We start from the raw sequence: 21133 nt of genomic DNA, 5'->3' as shown, positions 1-21133 counted from the left end.
TTCAACAACTTCTCTCGGGCTGCAAACCTATCCCGACAGCTGGGACACTTGCTGAACACAAACTGGTCTAGCGAACTCGAGGAGCTTACCACGCAGCTAAGATTAGAAATCATGAATGTTAGCTCTAACACTGTTAATGTTATCTCCATGTCTCAATCAGCTATGACAGTGTTTGATGCTATAAAGGCTTGGTCCAGGGTGGGAGTTATGGGTGTGATTGTGATCGCTGGACTGCTGCTCCTTGGCAGGGCAATTTGCTCTGTGCGGTGGCAGCAATTACAGGATAGACGAGTGCTGTTGCAAGCAATGGCTGCCCTGGAAGAAGGCATCTCCCCTAGAGTATGGCTTATGCTGGATCAGTAGTCAAGGACGGGTAAGATCAGGAGCTGCGCATATCAACCTAAGACAGGACACAGACCTAAGCTGTCTGTTGCCTGAGGATGGGTAAGAATGCCGCAGACTCTGGATGACCTAAGACAGGCATGATCCTGACAGCCCTTTGGTTATAAAACAATAAAGGGGGAGATGTGGGGGCCTGGCCTACGGCCGAGGCTGAGCTCCACTCTAGCTGGACAACGCCCTAAAGATGGCACCTGCTTCCTGCTCACCACCCTTTCCCCTCTTCCCTGTTGGGGATTGGCCCAGAAGACTTCCGTACCCGTGCACAGCTCGTGCTGCCCGCTTAGAGTGGCGTGTGACACCTATCTGCTTAAAGGTCACGCATGATACTGTCCCGGATTGGTTGGGTGACTGAATATAAGGGAGCCCGCCGGGAGGGAGAGGAGCTGCCCGACAACTGCTGTAACCGCCGCGAGAGATTAGACAATAAAGCCTAGAGAAGAATCAAGACCTTGGGCGTGTTGCTTCGGTCCCTGAAGGGTCACAACACCTAACCTATAATTTCTGAAGTTTCCCACTGACCCCAACTCCTACTAAATGGCAGTATAGCAACTTTGTGAAACTCACAGGTTGCAGCCAAGGTCATGGCATCAGGAAGTACTGCAACTAAAGTTAGCGAGAACAACAGTTTCAAATACTTCTTGCACCATCCCAAGCTGGGAAGAGTTCCCTTCCCCTAACCCGCCGTGTCTGAGTACAGTTTGTTTTATTAGCAAGCATCCTCCATGCTCTTTGAAAGGAGTATAGTTGTTACCTTGCACCAAGAAAGGGGTGGGAAGAGAGAACTGAATCACTGCTAATTGTTTTTCAGATTTAACCACATGTTAAAGAACTCTGTTTTCTGCACAGGAATCTCAAAAACTATGTAGCCATGGCAAAAGTTGGAAGTGCATGGTGGAAGTCTGTGAAACCCTTCCCAACTTATTTAAATGTAACTACTAATTATTGCACTTCATTAAAAAATGAAAAATTCAAGAAAATGTTAAACAAATACGACACCAGGGCAGTAGGCTTAAACCCACCCATTCTGTTCTCTGGCAGCTGGGACATAAGGTCCTCTGTTTTGCGCCCCATTAGCGTAGACCAAGGACTCTGACTCCAGCGGCAAGGAGCAGAGGGAGGCAGAAAGTGCCATGAAGGCCACAGAGAAGGGAATCATTCATGGCTTTAATACTTAGGCTCGCTATGCCCGCTCCACGGACTTTCTCTTTGAAGACTTGCATTTGGTTACATAGGCTATAAGCCCTTGCATCGAGGCACTCCAGTTAATACTTCATTGCATATAAAATGTTTCAGGACCTACCACGTTCGTGCACACATACAATGCATCATCCTTGTCCTAGAGGCAGCTCTCAGTCTTGGGAGGCAATATGTATGCACCAGGTAGGAAAAGAATGGGAAAATCCCTCTCTCGCCTCCTTTATTTCCTTTTTAAATTAATGCCTCTTCAGGTTGGACAATCCATGTTCTTCTTGCCTTTCTCATTTCTGCAAGAACTATTTGTTGCCCGCGATCCCAGCATGCTCATCAGAATGAGGCAGAGAAGGCTGGAGACAGAGAACATGCTTCATTTTCAGAGTGTGTGATTGGATTAATTCATTCAGTGAACTTTATAGCAGAATACGTTGTGCTGCCTGATGCCAAATGACCTACTGAAGATTTCATGAGTCATCTGCTTGTTCCTTGTACAATCAACAGATATGATTCTCATAGTGTCAGGATTGTGTCTGAAGGACACATCCGTGATCTCCCCATCACTCTTAAAGAAGCTTGAATGATGTTATTCCTCAAAAAGAGTGGAATTATTTCTTCTTTTCTTATGCCCATCAGAAACCACCAGTTGCACCCTTTGGAGAAGAGGCAGCTTCTATACTGAAATTTCTGAGACATGAGAAAGGGCATCCATCTCCATCAGCACATTTTTGCTGTTAGGGCAATCCACTCTCAGGGATTTAAACCTCTCATTCCACCATTAGAGAGAAGTGTCAATCCAGTGCAATCCCCCTGGAGAGGGATTGATGTAACAGTATAAAATGACAACAGCATCTTCATAGACAAGATGTTCACAGACCCATACACACTTACACTAAAGTGGGTGAATCTCTAAATCATCTGGCCCCATATTATTCTTACAAATGAGAAAATGGGACTCAAATAATAAAGTACAGGTGCCCAACATACACAGTCTGATTCAGACATAGACTCAGGTCTTCTAAATCCTCACCCATTATTTTTAGAGGAAGAAGCCAAAGGTTAGTAGAGAAAGGGAAGGAAACAAGAACTCTAGTGATGCCAAAGAAAATCCTTCTGTTTCAATTGCCCCAGTGTAATTATAGAGCCAGCAGAAGTAATGCTGCAGGAGCACATCTCTTCTCTTCCACACCCAGAAGCAGTATGTTCCTGGGCTTTGATATTCACATGTAGAACTCAGACCAGCCACCTCAGCCTCACCCGGGAGCTTGTTAGAATGCACAACATCAGGCCCCACCCCAGACCTACTGAACTAGAATCTGAAGTTTAATAAGATCCCCAGGGGAGCCCTGTACACATTAAAGTATGAGAAGCCACAGACTAGGACACAGGAAGGGGGAATGGCCATCGGCGGAACTCGGGTTCCTCCCACACTCTCTTCCACCATCCTCCTGGAGAAACCAGGACCAGCCTCTGGGCTAACACCACACCTTGTCATTTCAAGACCCAGATTCCCAGGATTTTCTTATAAAGCCCCAAATCCTCAAAGAGGATAAAGGAAGGATCAAGATGCACCAAAAAGTGCTTGGGCAGTTTGAATGAAGCTGCCAGGACTTTACAGGTGTGTCTATGACCCAGTTCTGCTTTGAACTAGTTCTGTTTTTGTTCTAGTTGAATTTGGTTTGATGTGTTTGCTTTGTTGTTTTGTTTGTCCATATCCAGGTTCTGTATTTAGTTCATGAAACAGGCAACTAGTAACTGTTTCCCAGACTATCCCCTAAACGCCTCATTCCTTCTGTTCCTTGGTTGGTTAAACATAGCGCTATGTTTGAGTATACTTTTATAAGGCAGTTGCCCTAACTGAATCGTGAGCTCCTCAAAGGCAAAATTGTATTTTGTCTTTGCTCTCCTAACAGTACTAGTGCCCTACATTTAACAAACAACCAATAATGAATGATTTAAAGAACAAAATGAAAAGGAATGAATGAATGTATTGAAGCAGTATGAAGTACCATCAATGAATGAAATAGAAAGCAAAGTTCCCCTTCTCCTGGCTTCAGATCCAATATCCAATGTAGTCTGACCTAGTTACATGACTCATGAGCTTCACGTTATTGCATCCATTGCAGAGAAGTCAACCAGACCATGTGTTGCTCAGTCGCAGGACACAGCAAGGATACTTGAGCTACAATCTGTAATATGCAATCAGTAAATTGCATTACTTTGAAATCCTCAGGTGAAGTCACCACCCAACATGCTTTCCCTGCAAGGACCCATTTTTCTTTCTTACACTGTTTCGTTGATGCACAATGTATATGCCAGGAAAGAAGCACACTACCACAGTCAAGAAGAAAGAAGGAGCAGGTGTTTTGCTTTCTCACCATACTCCCAACCACCAAAAAAGCAGTGAAATAATAGGTAAAATCTTAAAAATAACCATCTCCTTGAAGTTTTAGGCACACGCTCATGGAGAAGATGTTCTTCTCTATAGCCATTTGCTGGCACCACATTATGAGTTTAACAGTAATAATAACACTAATGACAGGGTCACAAATTCAACTACCATTTTTATATGACAGGAAAGAACGTTTATATGAAAAAAAATCTTCATTTTGCCTATAACTAATCTAGTCATTCTTCTGAGCCCTCATCACTGGGTTACCAGAAAAACAAATTAATGTCTGATACAATCATTTATACAGCCTCTTTAGGAATAAGCTTCCATTTGTTAAAAATACTAGGTCTCTTAGATAATCTCTCATCTCCTCAGCTTTTCCCCTTAAAATAGTGTCCAGTTTATATGGCAAGGGGTCAGGGGAAGACTTACGTGTCCTGGGAGCCCCAGAAGAGTTGTGGAGTCCTCTGAAGCAGCGTTATCAGCCCGCTCTGGTCTCTAGGTGTAGTAGACATGGAGATGCGGCTTTCAGATCCTGCTTCGAAAAACAACTCTCTGCCCAGCTGCAGGAAATGAACTGAGAACCTGCAGCTGTTGGCTCCTTCAGGGTCTGCCTCGACTTTTCAGGCCAAGGTCATGTGTTTTGTGGGTGGCCTTGACCAAAATCTGAGCAAAGGACTGAAATGATGACCTAGCTCTGCTAGTCTCGTGGTGGTCCCCTGCCGAGGCACAAGCAGGAACGTGCGGGGTCCTCGCCATCTCTGCTCACACAGGACCACTCTAATTGACTAGTTTTGCCCTGGGGTGTCCCACTGGACCAACAGTGACTTTCCTGACAGTGTCTAAGTCTCATTCCTTCCCCTGCCCCATCCTGTCTCCTCTCTATTGGAGGAGGTCATCAAGAGGATGTGACTGCTGGCTGACCTGTGAGCTAGACCCAGGCAATCAGAGGCTCCTCACCCCCTCCTTTGTCCTTAGAATGGACTTCTGCTCAGCTGTTCTGAAGACATACCCTTGAGAGTGTAAGATGTTGTTGAGATCATCTGCACTGAGAATGTGACTCGGTTAAGGCTTCTATATAAACTTTTAAGATTCTGGTGGTCTGGTGAGAAGATCTACTCATCTTGCCACTGCCGAAGGCAAGCCTCGTGTGTTAGTTTCCATCTTTGTTAAATCTGCCTCCTACCAACCTAGAGTGGCTGCCTCTCTGGTCTCTCCTTGCCCTCCCTGTATAGGAGGCTGATACCAGATTATACCCAGGAAGCTCCCTGGAGTGTGACCCCACACTGTTTCAGGGGTGTTACCCCCCCTCAGTAGGCATTTTGCACCCCTACCTCCATCTCAGGATCTGCTGCCAGGAGCACCCCGCTGGCATCCTGAGAAGACGTCCCTTGTCCAACCGAAGGCTGTTTGCCCTGCCAGGCTGGTCTGACTTACAGTCTGATCCAAGTTTGTCAGTGACTGGTACTGGCCTCTGGCCAATTCGGTCTCACCTCAGTTTCCCGTAGAATCACACATAAACAGGTAATTGCAGTAGAATGTGGCAAGTGCTATTGAAGGAGTGGTTTCAACAGAAAAGGAAAAGACTGAATCTGTGAGGATGAAGAAGGCAGGATTCACGGGGTGGGAACGAAGGGAGAACCATGTCTGAAAAGGCTTCACAAAGTCACATCTGAAGGAATGAACCAAAGCCTGATAGAAACACAAGACAGAGGACCATCCAGATGCAGGGAATGGAATATGCCAGGTCACTGAAGATAAAACATCATGATGGCACATCCCTCCCTCAGCTCCCTATTGGAGCATCTCCATGCTCATTTCTGAATGGACCAGACTCTACTCATCTCTGTCCCCAGTGCACCATGAGTCCCAAGATGTGGTTCATAGCAAAGAAGAAAAACTAGGCACTTAAGACATCAGGCTGATCTGTTGTCTTACCTATCTTTTTATAGCCATTTTTCTTTAATTTTATAATAACAGCTGCATCCACAGAAAAGGTTAGAATTTCAGCTGGGTAACGGAGAGATAATAATCCCATATGAAAAGAATGGAGATGGTGTCTTAGGTAATATTAGGAGATACTAAACTTATTAAGACTTTAAATATGTAGATAAATGAACAGCATATTTATGTATATTTACCTACATGTACATGCAAGATTAAGATATGTGGAATATATCACATGAGTCCGTTCATTATGTGAAAAGTGCTTACTTAATACATACATATTATGTCCTTGGGCATAATATATATCCATATATATTATATATCATATATACTTACACATATTATTATAAGGTATTTTTCACATAATTGAGACTCAAAAGTGCACATATAGTATATCGAATTCTATGTTCCAAGATTTCCAATTATAATATAGTCTCAGTGTATCTGAACATACACATTTTTTTAATTAAACCTTTAGTTCTCCCTATATTTCTATTCATGGGAATGAAGAGAAATAGAGAACACAAAATTAGAAACTCTTCTCATTCATTTTTTCATTACATGTAACTTTCCTTAATAATATGAGTCTTATCAGGATCAAGTCTTAAGCACAATAAATAAAAAGCACGGATCATGGCTTACTCCATCCAGCACTCCCGAAAGGCCGCTAAGCCACCAAAGAGGCTCAGGTTGGCCCGCCACCATCTTATTTTTGTTTTCTTAAAGATGCAGGAAGCCTGGAGGTTAAAGCACAAAGTTGCTTCCAGCAGGCTCGTGAATTTTGAAGCACCTCCTGCTTCTGCTGATTTCACATTGTGGAGCAGTTCAGAGCCTTATCCAGGACTGTCCTGCCACCATAGTAACCTGTTGATTCAGAATGAATTGAATGGTGGGATTATCGCTAGGGAGATGGGGGAAGGACTTATGCTTTATTTATTTTTTTAGTCAGTTCACTGTGTAATAATGCCTATAAAAGGAAAGACTAAGAAGGAATGATTCTATTGTTTTTTTAAAAAAATCTATGTTGCCTTTGAAAACCACCATAGTTATTAAATATTCAAGCTAAGTCTGTAGGGGTTAATTTATCATTGCATAATCATTGGGACATAGAGAAAAAATAAAATCAAAATTAAAGCCTCCATTTTCTCATTGAAAATTCATGTTTTAAAAAAAGGTGAGGTTTGGGCAGTGTGTAGAAAGGACAGCACACTAATTCTAATTTCACAAGAAATTAGAACTTGGTCTTGTCAGTTTTCCCTGCCCATCTTGGGTAACTTTAGCATGAATTGGGATTTTAGACTTAAAATAAGCCTGAAGTGTTGGCTCATGCCACCTACAGGCTCCTGGATACTCCAATTCCCATGAAATGGCCCGGTTAAATTGGAACCCATGACAGATGGAATCAGAACTTATTACTTCATCACAAACCACTTCCTCAAAATAGCTGCAGCATGAGAAATAATCCTGTTTGTAAAGGGAGCATAATGTGGTCTATTTTTGTAGACATACATTATATTCATTATACATTATAACAAATTACATCCCTGTCTCTGCCTAATGTCTAATAGTAGTATTTGCACATTGCATATGGTTAATAATCATTGTTGATTAATTGACTGGAAAATTCTACCTTGTAATTAGCAACTACTTTGTTCTGGACATTGTAAAGTCACTTCACACACATTACCAATAAAGCTTTTACAACAGTCCTATAAGGTAAGTATAATCCTTACCTCAGGTCCAGCTAGATTAAGTGCCTGATCAATTAAGTTGCAAAGCCAGGATTTTACTCAATTTTATTTTGTTTTGTTTTTTTATTAGCCCAAAGCCTCTTTTCCAAGTAAGTGTTCCAATGCATCAGGTCAAAGGACATTCTGCAATTGAAATCTGAATGCTCTTTGAGCTGTCATACAGAAACTGATATGCCTGCCAGCATTAGAGAGGCTGAATATTGGTTCAAACTCACTCCACAATATGTATATGAAAACTTAATTGTTTTCAACAACAAGTTCTTGAGTGTTTCAGGATTACAGAAATGCCAATGTAGGACTCGAGGGTCAAGTTCAGACACAAATTAAGGCAAATATTAAAATAGATACTCTTTGAAGCATAAACCATGACACCATTCTGAGATTTCAGATGTTCTGGAAACACCAAAGTCAAAGACCCTCTCAGACAACCATGAAGGATCCCAACAGGCACTTCACTCTTTTATATTAAATTGAGCTAAGATTGTAGAAGGTACATGCACAGACTCCAAAAAGCACAAGACAGCAAAGAGGAAGGTATGCTTGATAACATCTGCTCATTTATTCACGTATACTGAGGAGCTCACGTGAAAGAGGCCTGGAGTGGACATTGTAAAGGATATTCAAGCAGGTCTCTGACTTCAGAGCTTACAATTTAGCAAGCGAGACAGAGAGTTCAACACGACCAGCTATAGCTATGTAGCAGAACTAAGAGAAATAAATATTGCAGTGAAGGTCAAAGAAAATCAGTATAAAGCCAGGGAAAAGGAGCAATCAGTTCACTCATAATGGAGTTAGCAGCATGTGCACTAAGCCTTGAAGGATGACTGAAATGTTGGAAATCTGCCAAGCTGTGGAAGCAAAACCACCAAGATATAAATATGTGCTGGAACAACAGGAGGCACCAATGTGGTTATTACATCATTATTTTCAGCACAGACTCTGTAATCCATCTTCATCCAATCTTTCCACCCCATCCTCACTGATCCCCTATAATGTCTAGAAGTCACATCACAGATGATGATTTAATGAAAGGGCTTCAGGGGGAAAAAGTCTGATGATGGAACAAACCTCAAGTACATTTTTATTTGAAAATGCCCTGAAAATAGAAAATAAGGTGGATATAGGCGTATGGAAATGAACTGTAAATACACATGTGACACTGGCCCTCCAGAAAAAGACCTGCTGATGATTGCGGTAATAAACCCTCCAGAAGGTAGACACTGTCTCAACACCAGCAAAGTGTCATCTTTGTTCCAAATCAGAAGGCTTAAACTTAAACTCACCAGGAAAACTCCACTGGCTTTTCAGCCCCTGGTTCTTTTCACCTTTCAGAAGTTCCCTGATCAAAACCCACTGGGCTTCCTAGCCTTCCAACTACCAGGAATAATGGTCACCACATAAAAAGCATGAGCTGTAGTAGCTAAGTGTGCAGGCTGGATAATTTATATCAGTATGTGACTAATCTCCACAGCATTTATAATAACAGTAATCTTTTTCTTCTATGGGGTAAAATAACTGTAATTCTCACCTATGTTGATAAAAATACCAAAATAACTATAATTTTTGTAATGCTAGAAAACTTCGGCATCTTAGAGGATTACCTAATCATGGCATAGGCCTTTCTGATGATGCATAAATTGGAAAAAAAAAATCTGGGCCCGCTTGTCACAAGCTGACTCCTACTTTTACCCTTCCTGTTAAGTCACAGAGGTAATTCAGCTCCAGCATCACTGCTACATTTCCAGCAGGCAAAAATGAAAGACTCGGTTGAGAAGGATACTGAAATATGGATCAGGAATTTCATTTCATTAATTTCATTCTGTAAAGATTTTATTATTTCATGAACGGCATTAATTCCCACTGGTTTCATCCTATAAAATGTTTAAATGGGTCTCAAATCTGGGTTGGTAGAATAAAATTTAGGTATAATAAAACTGATGCTTTCTTATTCTCTCAACAAGGATTTACTTTGTTTCATTCACTGTTCCAGATTCAAAGTCAATATCCATTCTTCCTATCTTCTCCCCTTTCTTTTCTCTCATTCCCAATTCACTCATTTAGTTTCTGTGTACTTTCTATGTTCCAGTTACTGATCTAGAGAGCTACAGGTACAACAATGAATACATTAGACAAGAGCTACCCTCAGGGGGACTACATTCTAGTGGTAGAGGAGTAGGCGATAAGTAAGATAAAATTATAAATTAAGAATATTGGAGGTTGTAAGGAGAAAACATCAAACAAGAAATGGAGATAGGGAAATTATGTAGGAGTTGAAGTTTTAGAAAGAGTGGCATTGAGAAGTCAGTACTTGTGCAAAAGACTTGAAGGCCGTGAGGGAGAAAACCATTCAGATATTTGGGGAAATTGCATTTCGGAAAGAGGAAAGAGCAAGGGCAGAAGTCTTGAGTGGGAGTGTGCTTGGCATATTCAAGGAACGGTGAGGAGGCCCATGGAGATGGAATGGAGGGGGTGACGAGGTACTAGGACATGAGTTCAGAGCCTGCGGGCCACTGTGTAGTGTTAGCTTTCATTCTGTGGTATCATCTGATCTCAGCTATAATTAGGTGACATTGGTCGCTGTGTTAGATTACAATAAAGCAGAGTAGAAGCGAGAAAAATCAATAGAAGAATAGTCCAATAGTGCAGATGAGAGATGCTCATGGTGTGTAGTATTTTGGTGGTAGTGGAGGTGGTAGGAAGATGGGATGTACTTTGAGGTTGAGACAAAAGGATTCGATGGCAGCTCACAAATGGGTTACCAGAAAAAAAGAGGAGAAGGGGACAAAGTCAGGGTTTCTGGTCTGATCAAGTGAGATGAGAAAGTCTGTGACAGGAGCTGGAATTTTGTCAAGGAGGAGGGAGCCAGGACTTCTCCTAGGGCCGTGCTGCATTGGGGATCTCTCTTGGACATCTGAGTGGGGGTGTCATCTAGACAGTGAGTGAGTTCAGAATTCAAGGAAACATTATGGGCTGGACATAGATTTGGAATTGTTGGCCAATAGTTGGTGGTAAGCCCTGATACTTGGATGGGATCACTTACGGAATGAGTGTAGACAGAAAACAGAAGGGTTCTAAGGTCTGAACTCTGGTCTTCAATGCTTTAAAGTCAGGGAGATAAAAAAGGGCAGCAAAGGATGCGGAGAGCAGCCAGTGATGTAGAGGGAGAGCCAGTCATGTACAGGGGTCTGGATACCAAGAGAAGGTATTTTAAAGGTAAAAATGTGATTACATTGTCAAATGCTGCTAAGTCTTATGAGATAAGGACTTAGAATTGATCATCAGAACTGGCAACGTGGAGGTCACTGTAGATGCCCAACCTAGCCAATTATGTGGAAAGTTGGGGCAAAAGCCTCAACGAAAGGGATTTGAGGATGTAAGGGGGGAATTTGGATAAGTACACGCAACTTTTCAAAGAGTTTTTCTCTAAAGGTAAGAATGACCCGGGGCAGTAGTTATAAGGGAAAGGGAGGCAGGTGAGGTTTTTGTTTGGTTGTTGGTTTTGTTGGTTTCGCAGATGAAAGAAATTGCAACGTATTTGTATGCTGATGGGCATCATCCAGTAGAGAGGGGGAAGTTGATGCACAAAGAAGGGGAGAATTACTTAAGCAAAGGTTCTCAAGTAAGAAAGAGGGCAGGATTGAGTGCACCAATGGCAGGGTTAATTAAGACGAAGCACAGACCACTGCCCACAAGAACAGGAAAGCAGAGAATGTAGCACCACAGATGCAGACATATACAGAAACGGAGATGGGATTTTATAGACCTTCTTATGTTGCTTCATTTTTCTTAAAAAAAACAGGAAGCAAGATAATCATGTGAGAGTGTGAATCATGGAGGCAGGGTTGGATATTTGCAGACAGAGAGGAAACTATGATACTATTGTCTAAGGAGAGAGAGACTGAATGGATTAAGGGTATAGTAGGATTCCAGGAAATCTTTATTATGGACCAATTGAGGGCAGTGAGCATGAGTTTAAAGTGCAATCAGGCATTGGGGTTATGTGTTTCTCCTGCTATGTTCATTTGCAGGAGAGAAAATTAAGAGTGGGTAGAGAATTGGACTTAACTAGAATTCTTGGTTAGCAAAGAAATTACAATGAAACATGAGAGACTGCAGGGAGTGAAGAATGTTAACAAAGGAGTGATTGTAATGACAAACTGTGGGATTTAAGCTTGACAAGATGGGTAGTCAAGAATAAGGGAGATGAGAGAAAGTAGAAAGATAGTAGGACCCACAGATTAATTTTTTTTTTTTTGGTGGGGGTAAGTGTGAAGATTGGAATTGGAATTAAGGTATTAGAAGTACACTGAAAATATAGAAGGTGGTGGTTCAAGTGACATGTTTAGAGTTCAGATTTAGGTTGCAGTTATTAGTAAGGAATAGATTAAGGGCATAACCATGCAAGTGAATAGCTGATAGAGGATGTAGCCTGGAAAGTTTTGGAAAGATCATCTTCATGGATATTGAAATCTATAAGTATTAAGACAGAAGCAGTGCTAGAAAGAGTGACAGTGAGCAGGAGCTACTATCTCATGAGTGAGGGGAAGTGACACTGGGCGGTAGGTACCTGCAACAGTGAAGGGTGATGATTAGTGGGGACTGGGTGATGGCATGAGATTCAAAGTAGTGAATCAATATATTATTTAATCAGTGTTAAATTTAAACAATGTTATATGTCAAATATATTTAATTTAGGGAAAAAAAAGCCATCCTGGATGTCCTTGTCATGTCCAGCCATGTCTGGATTTGGCTTGAGCTTTACTTGGATTTTGTGAACCTCTGTTTACGTTTTTCATATATCTCATTGGACTTAGTTTTGCTTGCATCTAAGATAATTCTCACTTACAATAAAGCTGTGTATTAACAAACTGCCTACCAAAAAAGGAAGAAAAAATGTCCCATAAGCAGCAAAAAGGAGCAAGAAAGAGAGTTTCAGGAGAAGCAGCAACCTCAGAGGAGAGGCAGCTTTCCCTTATGTGAAGAGAACATTCACATAAGAGGCTGGAGATATGGGGGATTTTGCTGATGGACTGACCTTGAATACCAAAGGGCATAATAAAAATTTAATAAAATAGGGGAAAGATTAGGAACTGGGGATCAAAAAGGTGGTCTACAAGGTGAGGGGAGTTTGCAACAAAGGATGGATGACTTGGAAGTCTTGTTATAAAAGGCACAAATGGTCCAGTCCTACTTGTCTCTAAGGTGGGTAGCAGGGAGAACCTGTGAGTGTTAAGGAGAAAAGGAAAGGGTTGGTAGCTGGGGGTCTTGTCAAGACCATACAGAGTGGGAGGCTCCCGTCTGAACCCTAGTGGAGGTATGGTTTCCTACGAGGGGTGCAATCTCAGTGAACAGGCTATTTCTTTATCCTTACAGTGGTAGCCTGCAGAGGGCATCTGCTTAGAGGGTTCCAGCTGCTCCCTGACTTCTGCTGAAGGAGGCTTCTGGGCAAGGAAAGGGGCCATGTTGCCCTAATCCCAACTAACTTGTCATCCACATTCTCGAATCATAGTTAAAGCTTTATATCTTGTGCTAGTGAGCAATATACTAAAGCATTTACGAAAAAAATTATATTTGGATGATTCCATAGCTGGGGATATGGTGGTGAGGCCAAGATGCTTGCCTGAGAGAAGTCAGGCACAGAATGTATTCCCAAATTAAAATATCTCCCCAACTGCCAATCCTGACGCCTGAAGTGTCATAGGTAGAGAATCATGGAGTTTCAAGTCTGACTGAGACTTTAAGAAAAAAGTATTACATTGTAGCAGATTGAGTGCAGGGCTTGGCAACCCTCTGATTGGTGTATAAATCCCAGCCTGAAGCCTCATCAGCTGTGTCCTGTCTGTTAACTTGCTCTCATGTCCTAACCTTTCAGTGGAATCTCCAAACATCACAGTGAGGGAGTTTCTGTTGGGTGGAAGCATGTGTCAAGTGCTCGTTTCTGCTGAGGGCTAGCATGAAAATAGTCACACGGTTGATTTAGGATACCAGGATCAATGTACCACATGAAGCTGAACATCGAAGAGAATATACAATGGGCAGAAGGTGTAAGTGGACATCTGGAAATCATGGCATGTTAACTATGTAACCAGACTTGAAGCTGCACAAATACCCAGGATCTCTCCATCATCTTCAATTCATAGCACTGCCTTGTGAGGTAGTAACTATCTTGGAAGTATTTGGGTACAGATCACTTACTAGAAATGCAATAGAGGTGATTCACCTCTAAGGTCTCTTCTACTTACAGATTCTAGAATTTCACAAAATTGTATAATAATTGGATAGAAGAGAGTCTGGACAAATTATAAGGTAGGAAACCTTACATTCAGTGTTGGCCCCAAGGAATAAAGGCTGCTCGTTGGCTTCTGACCATTCAAGCTCCCCTCCCCTCCCCTCTCTGTCTCTGACACACACACACACACACACACACACACACACACACACACACACACACACACACACACACACACACACACACACACACACACACACACACACACACACACACACAGCCTAACTTGGAAGTGACCCATACTGAGACCTCAGGAACCTCTCACCATTCCACCTTGAAGGGAATGCTCGGAGAGGCAGCCCAGCAAATCGGTTAAGAACACAGGCCATGGCAGCTCCTGATGCTGGGCGACCTTGGGAAAGCTATTCCCCTTTTCTGAGTTTCACTTCTCCAAATGTGAAAGAACGCTAATAAGAGACACTTGGCAGTGGTACAGCACAGACTAAGTGAGGTCAAGGGTGGAAAGTGTTTAACATACCTTGTGGTGCAAAATAATCAATAAAGAGTAACTGTTACTTGTTTCCTTGTTTTTTTTTAAACCATTGTTCTTTCTTTGTTGTATCTATTTTCTTAAGCTGCTGTTGATTTTGCTGTTGTTGATTCTCTGCTGACAAGTCAGGCTGTGGATACCAGCTCCCCCTCCTCCGCAGGTGATATACACTTTAACGGTTATGCCCAGCCTAATGCACACTCCGGATTCTAGCACTAGGGCAAGAGAGGCAGCTGGTGTATCCCACTGCTCCTATGCCCATTCACTTACCTGGCAGCTGGGGGGGCGTCCTTTAACCCCTCTCAAATCTTTCAAAAGAGGCATCAGCCTCCTCCTCTAGGGACAGGGTGACCTGGAAACATGCAGGTTACTTCCAAGTCTGTAGTCATTTCTGATTGCCCTTTGTACTCTTTTTTCTTTTCCAGTGCTGGTTAAGGGTATGGAAGACTTAAATGCTTTTATTTATATGAATCAAGGGTAAAAGTATACTAATGTGACAACAAAAGGCTTATTCCATAAATCACATATATGACAAACACCTTAGACCAGCATTAAGTCATGTGCCTTCTGGAGGCCCAGCTTTAAGATGCACAAATATTCGGACCTCTCCAGCATATAGCATGATCATATAGTTACAATTCCTTTTTCTTACCTGGGCTGGCTGTGGAAGGTAATGATTTTCTCTTTCGGCTCCATACTGTTTGCTCCACAATCATTATCTCTGGTTTTCCAGAATGAAGAGTCCACAGTTATCCAGAAATAACATTTATTAATCAACAATAAAATACACAATAGAGAAGGCCTTATAAATAAAACTATATATTTATAATGCTTTATTTTATTTTTTACTCCAGTACCTTCACAAAACTCTACAGACATTAACAAAATAATTCAATAAATATTAAAAACTTCCAAGAGAATTATAGGACACTCTTTATCATATTGAACACCAACAATGTCACAACCATTAGATACACTATTAAACACTATCACATAACTTTCTTGAATAAGGAATAGGATTAATTTTTTTTTATCCAGAAGTCATAACATTTACACATATCCATACACAAGAGAACGGCTCAGGGTAAGTGAAGCAGACACCCCAGTGAAATGGAACCATCTGCCTGTACATCATTTAAAGATATTACAGTGTTAACAGGAGAGAAGTCAACACACTAAAGAGTAACAATGGGTGAGCTTGGGGTGGAGGGATGGAAGCAAGGCGATGAAATGAAAGTGGCTTACATATTTTCCATTGCTCTCTTAGCAATGTGCTCCCTTCCTTTGTCTGCCTTTTCTTGGTTGAGGTATTCCAGCACTTTCATTAACAGATCTTCATCCAAGTACTGTCTGTCTGGGGTGTCTTCATTCTTTGGGGGTCCCACGGGGAGCCTTTTGCTTACCGAGGTCAGTTTATCAGTCTCCTGAGAGCTCCCTTGGTGTAAACGCTCTTTGATGGCCTGCTCGATTTGGTCCTCTTCCTGTAGGTCATCTTCAGATGAGACTTGACTGGGAACTCGCTTCACCTGGTTTGAATTCATGATCTCAGGGTATTTAACTAACATCCTGGCCAAGTACTCTCCTAATTCTTGATCCTTGTCATTCAGGTTTTCATAGGCTGTTTGTCTGTTTTCAACATCTGGCATCCAGGCACCTTTGGGAAGCCGGTTTGCTCTAGATCTTCCAGGATTATAGGGGAGTCTTGGCAGAGGCTTCTCTTGGCTATACTGACTGGGAAAATATGGAGGCTTTTGATTTGCTGCACTCTCCACCCCTAAAAGATTTAAAATGTCCTCAACACTGAGCCCATCTGGTAGGGCCTCTGTCAAAGCACGACCGGGTGTTTTAGGGTAGCCATTCTTAGAGAGCATTTTATTTTGGAACAGATCTGGGCGATCTAAATCACCCTCTGAAATATCATCTAGGTCAATGGGAAGGTCAAGTTCCTGTTCTGGTTCCACTGATCCATTTGGCTTCTCTCCAGTTTTGAGCATGTCAATTAAGTCTTCAGGGGGTATCTGTAAATTCCTGGAGATTTCAATCAGCTGGTAAATAGACCGAGCATCAAGTGGTTTCTCCAAAAGCCTGGTTGCTCCTTCCCCATTTTGCCCATTCTGTGACCTCCCACTTCCTGCAGCATTCACTAACCTTTTCAGGTAGGCGATTACTTTGGAGACATCATCTGAAAGTTGGTCTTTACTCTCTTTCTGAAGATCTTCATCCTGGAGGCCCAGATGCCCAGAACGCTTCACTTCATCATTGATTTGTTCATTTTTTTCTATATTCTCTTTGCTGTCTCTTACCTCTTCCTGAGTTTGACTCTCTACTTTTTCCTCGACTGGGTTCCAATCTTCTCCCCCAACCACGTCTTCATAGGCGATGTTATTAGCCTTGTAGATATCATCTTCATCATCTGTGTAAAGTTTCTGCTCCTCATCAACCCTCTCACGCTTCTGGTTGTTTGGTCCTGCCAGTTTTCCGAGCTCCTGGAAGACAGATTCCAGTGTAGCAAGACTTTGAGGAGTATATTGTTCCTCTACTATTTCATTTGTGCGTTTAAAGGGGTTGTCTCTGGAATTCTCTTCATACATGGGAGGAAACTGCATGTGCTTGAACTTTCTCTCTGGCCACTGTTGAGTCTCATAATCATCAGGCATGTCCATTGGAAAGTTCTTTTCTGAATTCAAGCCATAGGGCTTGTTTTCTTTTGGTGCAGACTGAGGCTGATGATTTTCAGCCTGTCTCAATGCTTCAAGAATTATCTTCATCCACTCATCTTCACTCAGGGAATCCTTTGAACTTTCTGGCAAGTGACTTTCATCACCATTTTCTTTTTTCTGAAGAGGAACAGAGACACCTTGGTAGGGATTATAGTCTGGGCTGCTTTCTTCCTTGTGAGCTTGTTGTCGGAGCTTTTCTATGTATTCCAAAGCTCTGATCATTTCAGGACTGGGAAACCTTTGGACATTTTCCAATCTGAGGTCTGGTTCTTTCTGAAGCATCTGGTTTCGCTGAAATGAAGCTGCTTCATCCCCAGAGATGAGGAAAATTAAAGGTATGAGAGACAGGGCTGCTCCAAGTCGGTGAGTCTTAGCTTCTGCCATGTTTGAAGATGTCCTTAAAGCATAGAAAATAGGAGTTAACACAAATGAAAGACTAGAAGACAGTATAGCAAAAGAATTAGCAATTGCTGAGGGAAAACACAGAGCAGAGATTATTTCATATTAAATTTAGTCTGACTCTTTTTAAAACCCATAAGTATTTCCTACACAATCCTCACAAGCCAAACACAGGAATCTAGTAAAATTGTTACTCATTTGCATCAAATTTGCATGGCATTCACTTGGCTAAAATAATAACAGAACACTGATATGAGGCTTCTCAAATTTTTTTTTGTAATTTATAAAACATGTAGTTTGTCTTTTGATATGCATTGATTTTCTTTAATAATGACTTCAAGATGAGTTTCAATTATCTTGTACAGCATTCCTATTGAAATCATCAATAAAAATTAAGCAGCTTAATTTAAAACATGTATGTACACACAGATACCCACATACATAAAACACTCTAAATAATTCCCTTAAGGCTTAATTTAAAAAAACACATTGTTTACTTACTGAATTGTCCATCTAATTTTGTTATAGAAACAGCAACAGTGACATTATTATATATAATGAATTGATACAGCATATTAATATCAATCATACTGAATTACTTTGTGGATGGGACCCATTCACACACATTTTTTGAAATAACTTGTTCTCACTCTGACACCAAATCCAGTTATCAATTCTGGAAGTTCTATACATCAGTAACCTCCAGAACATGGCTTTTCTCAGGTTCAAGCTAGTAGGCTAACCCACTGAAGTTTCTTTCTGTCTAAACATACTAAAATAATAAAACTGTTTTAAAATATGCCCCATATTTCCTCTAATAATTTTATTGTGACCATTTTGCAAAATGCAATCATGGTTACATTTTTCATCAGCCCTCAAGAGTGTATAGTAAATAATAACAGATGCTACAGAGAGAACATAAGAATCCTAAACCAATCTATTTCTGAACTTGCGAGTGTTCAGATTCAGCATGACTTATGTCTGTGCCTATTTTGGAGTGGACCTGTGAAATCTCAAATGACTCACAAAATCTTCAAATAACCACTATGTAACTTCCAATTTTGATAAACACAGAAGATGTGTTGAATTCTTCCTACTTGAAAGTCTTCATTCACTTTTTTCTCCAATGCCTTATAATCTCACATATGAATTAGCAAGGAGATTAGTTTTTACGTTTTACATTTGACATTGCTAACATTGAAAAATAACTATTTTAATACTTGCAATTTGGTTGCAAATAAAATTTAAAAAGATAAAGGAAGTTTATAAATTTGTTCATGATATCTTACCTGGGTCACGGTTTTGTGATATATAAGCTAAACTGTGTTGGTACAATTTTCTATTAGTTTAGATATCAAGTGTAGAAAATATCATTGTTCAGTAGATCATATTAATATTGAGGTAATATTTCAGTTTTTAGAGCCTAAAAATGGTGTAGCTGTCGAAATTTCTCTAGTATAGATGCTTGAGTTTACTTAAATGATTCCAATTAACCAGATTACTTAATTTACCAAAACAAAAATCTCTACAGGTATGTCAGAGAAAACTTCTAAAACATTTACTATGAATCAGTGTTATAGTACCATTGTAAGAAATTTTATTCATGAATTCTTAGGTTTAAATAAAAATACAGCACATATTCTTCTTTATATTATTTCAGGGTTAATTTAGCTTTGGTAATCTGTTTTAAATGCTGGCATTTGAAACAGTAATTTTAAGAACCTTAGTGAACATATTTTCTTTGAAACCATTATTCTGAAATATTCTTAACATATTAGTTATGTGCTTATCTTTAAAATCATTATCTTATAGGTGGGCTTTGATGTGGATTTGGGGCAGAAATAACTGCAGTTATTTATACCACAGCCTCACAAGCTCTACCCTTTGGTCATTTATAAGGTTCATTTCGGATGACACAGTTTTTGCCTTTGAGTAAGATTCATGTTTTCTTTCCCAGGCATCATCTCTTCTAAGTAGTGAAAATGGTTTCAACAGCTCTAATATCTTGTATAGGGTTTGAACTAAAGCCTCACAAGTTAAAATGTCTTTTCTATTGAAATTAAACTGGAGCATTGAAAAATGCAAATGGATATATCTAATTTGAGCAATTCAACTGGTTAGGATACAGAAAAAGAAAACACTTGTCCCATTCAAAATCTTTAGCAAAATATTGTACAACCTCTTTCAATCAAAGCATAATAATAATAATAGCTTATACAGTTATGAATGCTTTTTTCATGTATTCAAAATTATCATCTTTCTGTAATTCATGATCACATCCAACATATAACCCTAGATAAGATTTCACCCTAAATAAAGAAAGAAGCCTCTGTTGAGGATCATTCTAATTTTAGTTTTCTGAGACTAAAATTAGGAAATAATAATATAAGCCTTTCTGAGTATACCAAGTCAGAAAATTATTTTATATAATTAATTAATTTTGAGCTCTTGAAAGATAAATGTCAAAGAAAAAAAAAAAACTAGTTCCAAAATCAGTTGTCTCTGTGACTAATGTGTTTACAGCCTTTGAATCATTGGAAACCTACTGTTAAGAACATTAAGTATACAAATTATAATCCTGGCTTTGCATCTGGTTTTTAAGAGAAGAAACAATAAATTAAGGAAAGAAACAAAATATCAGGCTTGATTAAGTTTATGTTAATATGTTTTTGACACTAAAGTCCTTAACTTTTTCTCGCTTCTTATACATGGTTATGTAAATAGCATTATGGTTAATAAATATCCAACAGCAAGTGGTATAAAGCATAGATTCAATCATACATATACATACAAATGTCCTTGTTTTGGCTAATGAGCAGCAGGTTGCACTTCAGTTATTCTATAGATACATAAGCTTGCTACGTGGTCTTTTTCTTCTCAGCTAGCACTCAAGGGTAGAACACACAATTTAGAACTTTCCAGTAAACAGAAGAGAAAAGTAGTCTTACCCTTTTTTATATAGCAGAGAAGGTTCACAGCATGTTCCTCCCCGTCCACCGGGTGAGCTGCTCGGGCCGTTTCAGCACCCGGACAGCTCCTCGGTTTATAGCGAGCTGCCGCCGCCTGACTCCGCACTGCCACACTGACGTCACCGGGATCAGCCACAAACCAGAGCACACGCGAGCTTTTTCAAAGAACCCAAGAGAAAATAATTACTTTATATTTTTAAAAAAATGCTGCATGCTTACGCCACCTGCCTTTTTGTGACAAAAACTGCAGTTTTCTTTTTTCTTTTATCAAAATCCTTGAGGCTTGACAAAACGCTCTGTACAATTTCCCTTAGAAAGAAATCTGTCAGACAGACATGGCTAATTGCAACATAATCTCATTTATGTTCTAATATCTTTTGATATGGGTATCTTGTTGCTGATATCGTCATTATAAGAAACCTCTACAGACAAGAAATTTTTTCTTCTTCATTGCTTACAAAGAAATTAAATCATCATTCCCTAGTATGCTCCAAGAGGAACAGAAGACACATTATGGTTATGAAAAGTCATATTTCACATCATCTCCAAAAGCAACATTGTTTTTAACTCATATTTATTTGAA

The 21133-nt window shown here is 40.4% G+C and overlaps 1 protein-coding gene across 1 annotated transcript; it reads right to left on the bottom strand.

Annotated features, from left to right (window-relative positions):
* Nucleotides 1–15211: 15211 nt before the first annotated feature.
* Nucleotides 15212–20667, bottom strand: SCG2 (secretogranin II). The gene is made up of 2 exons (XM_017641241.3): nucleotides 20530–20667; nucleotides 15212–17579 (listed from the first exon to the last, which is right to left on the bottom strand). The coding sequence occupies exon 2, from the start codon at nucleotides 17564–17566 to the stop codon at nucleotides 15704–15706; it is 1863 nt and encodes a 620-aa protein (XP_017496730.3). The 5' UTR covers nucleotides 17567–17579; nucleotides 20530–20667; the 3' UTR covers nucleotides 15212–15703.
* Nucleotides 20668–21133: the final 466 nt, after the last annotated feature.

Source organism: Manis javanica, chromosome 12, assembly GCF_040802235.1.
Source record: "Manis javanica isolate MJ-LG chromosome 12, MJ_LKY, whole genome shotgun sequence".
NCBI classification, from domain to species: domain Eukaryota; kingdom Metazoa; phylum Chordata; class Mammalia; order Pholidota; family Manidae; genus Manis; species Manis javanica.
This window is presented reverse-complemented; position numbering and strand designations above follow the sequence as displayed.

Coding starts and splice junctions, on each gene's coding strand:
- SCG2 (XM_017641241.3), bottom strand. CDS start 17,566: ATGGCAGAAGCTAAGACTCACCGACTTGGAGCAGCCCTGTCTCTCATA.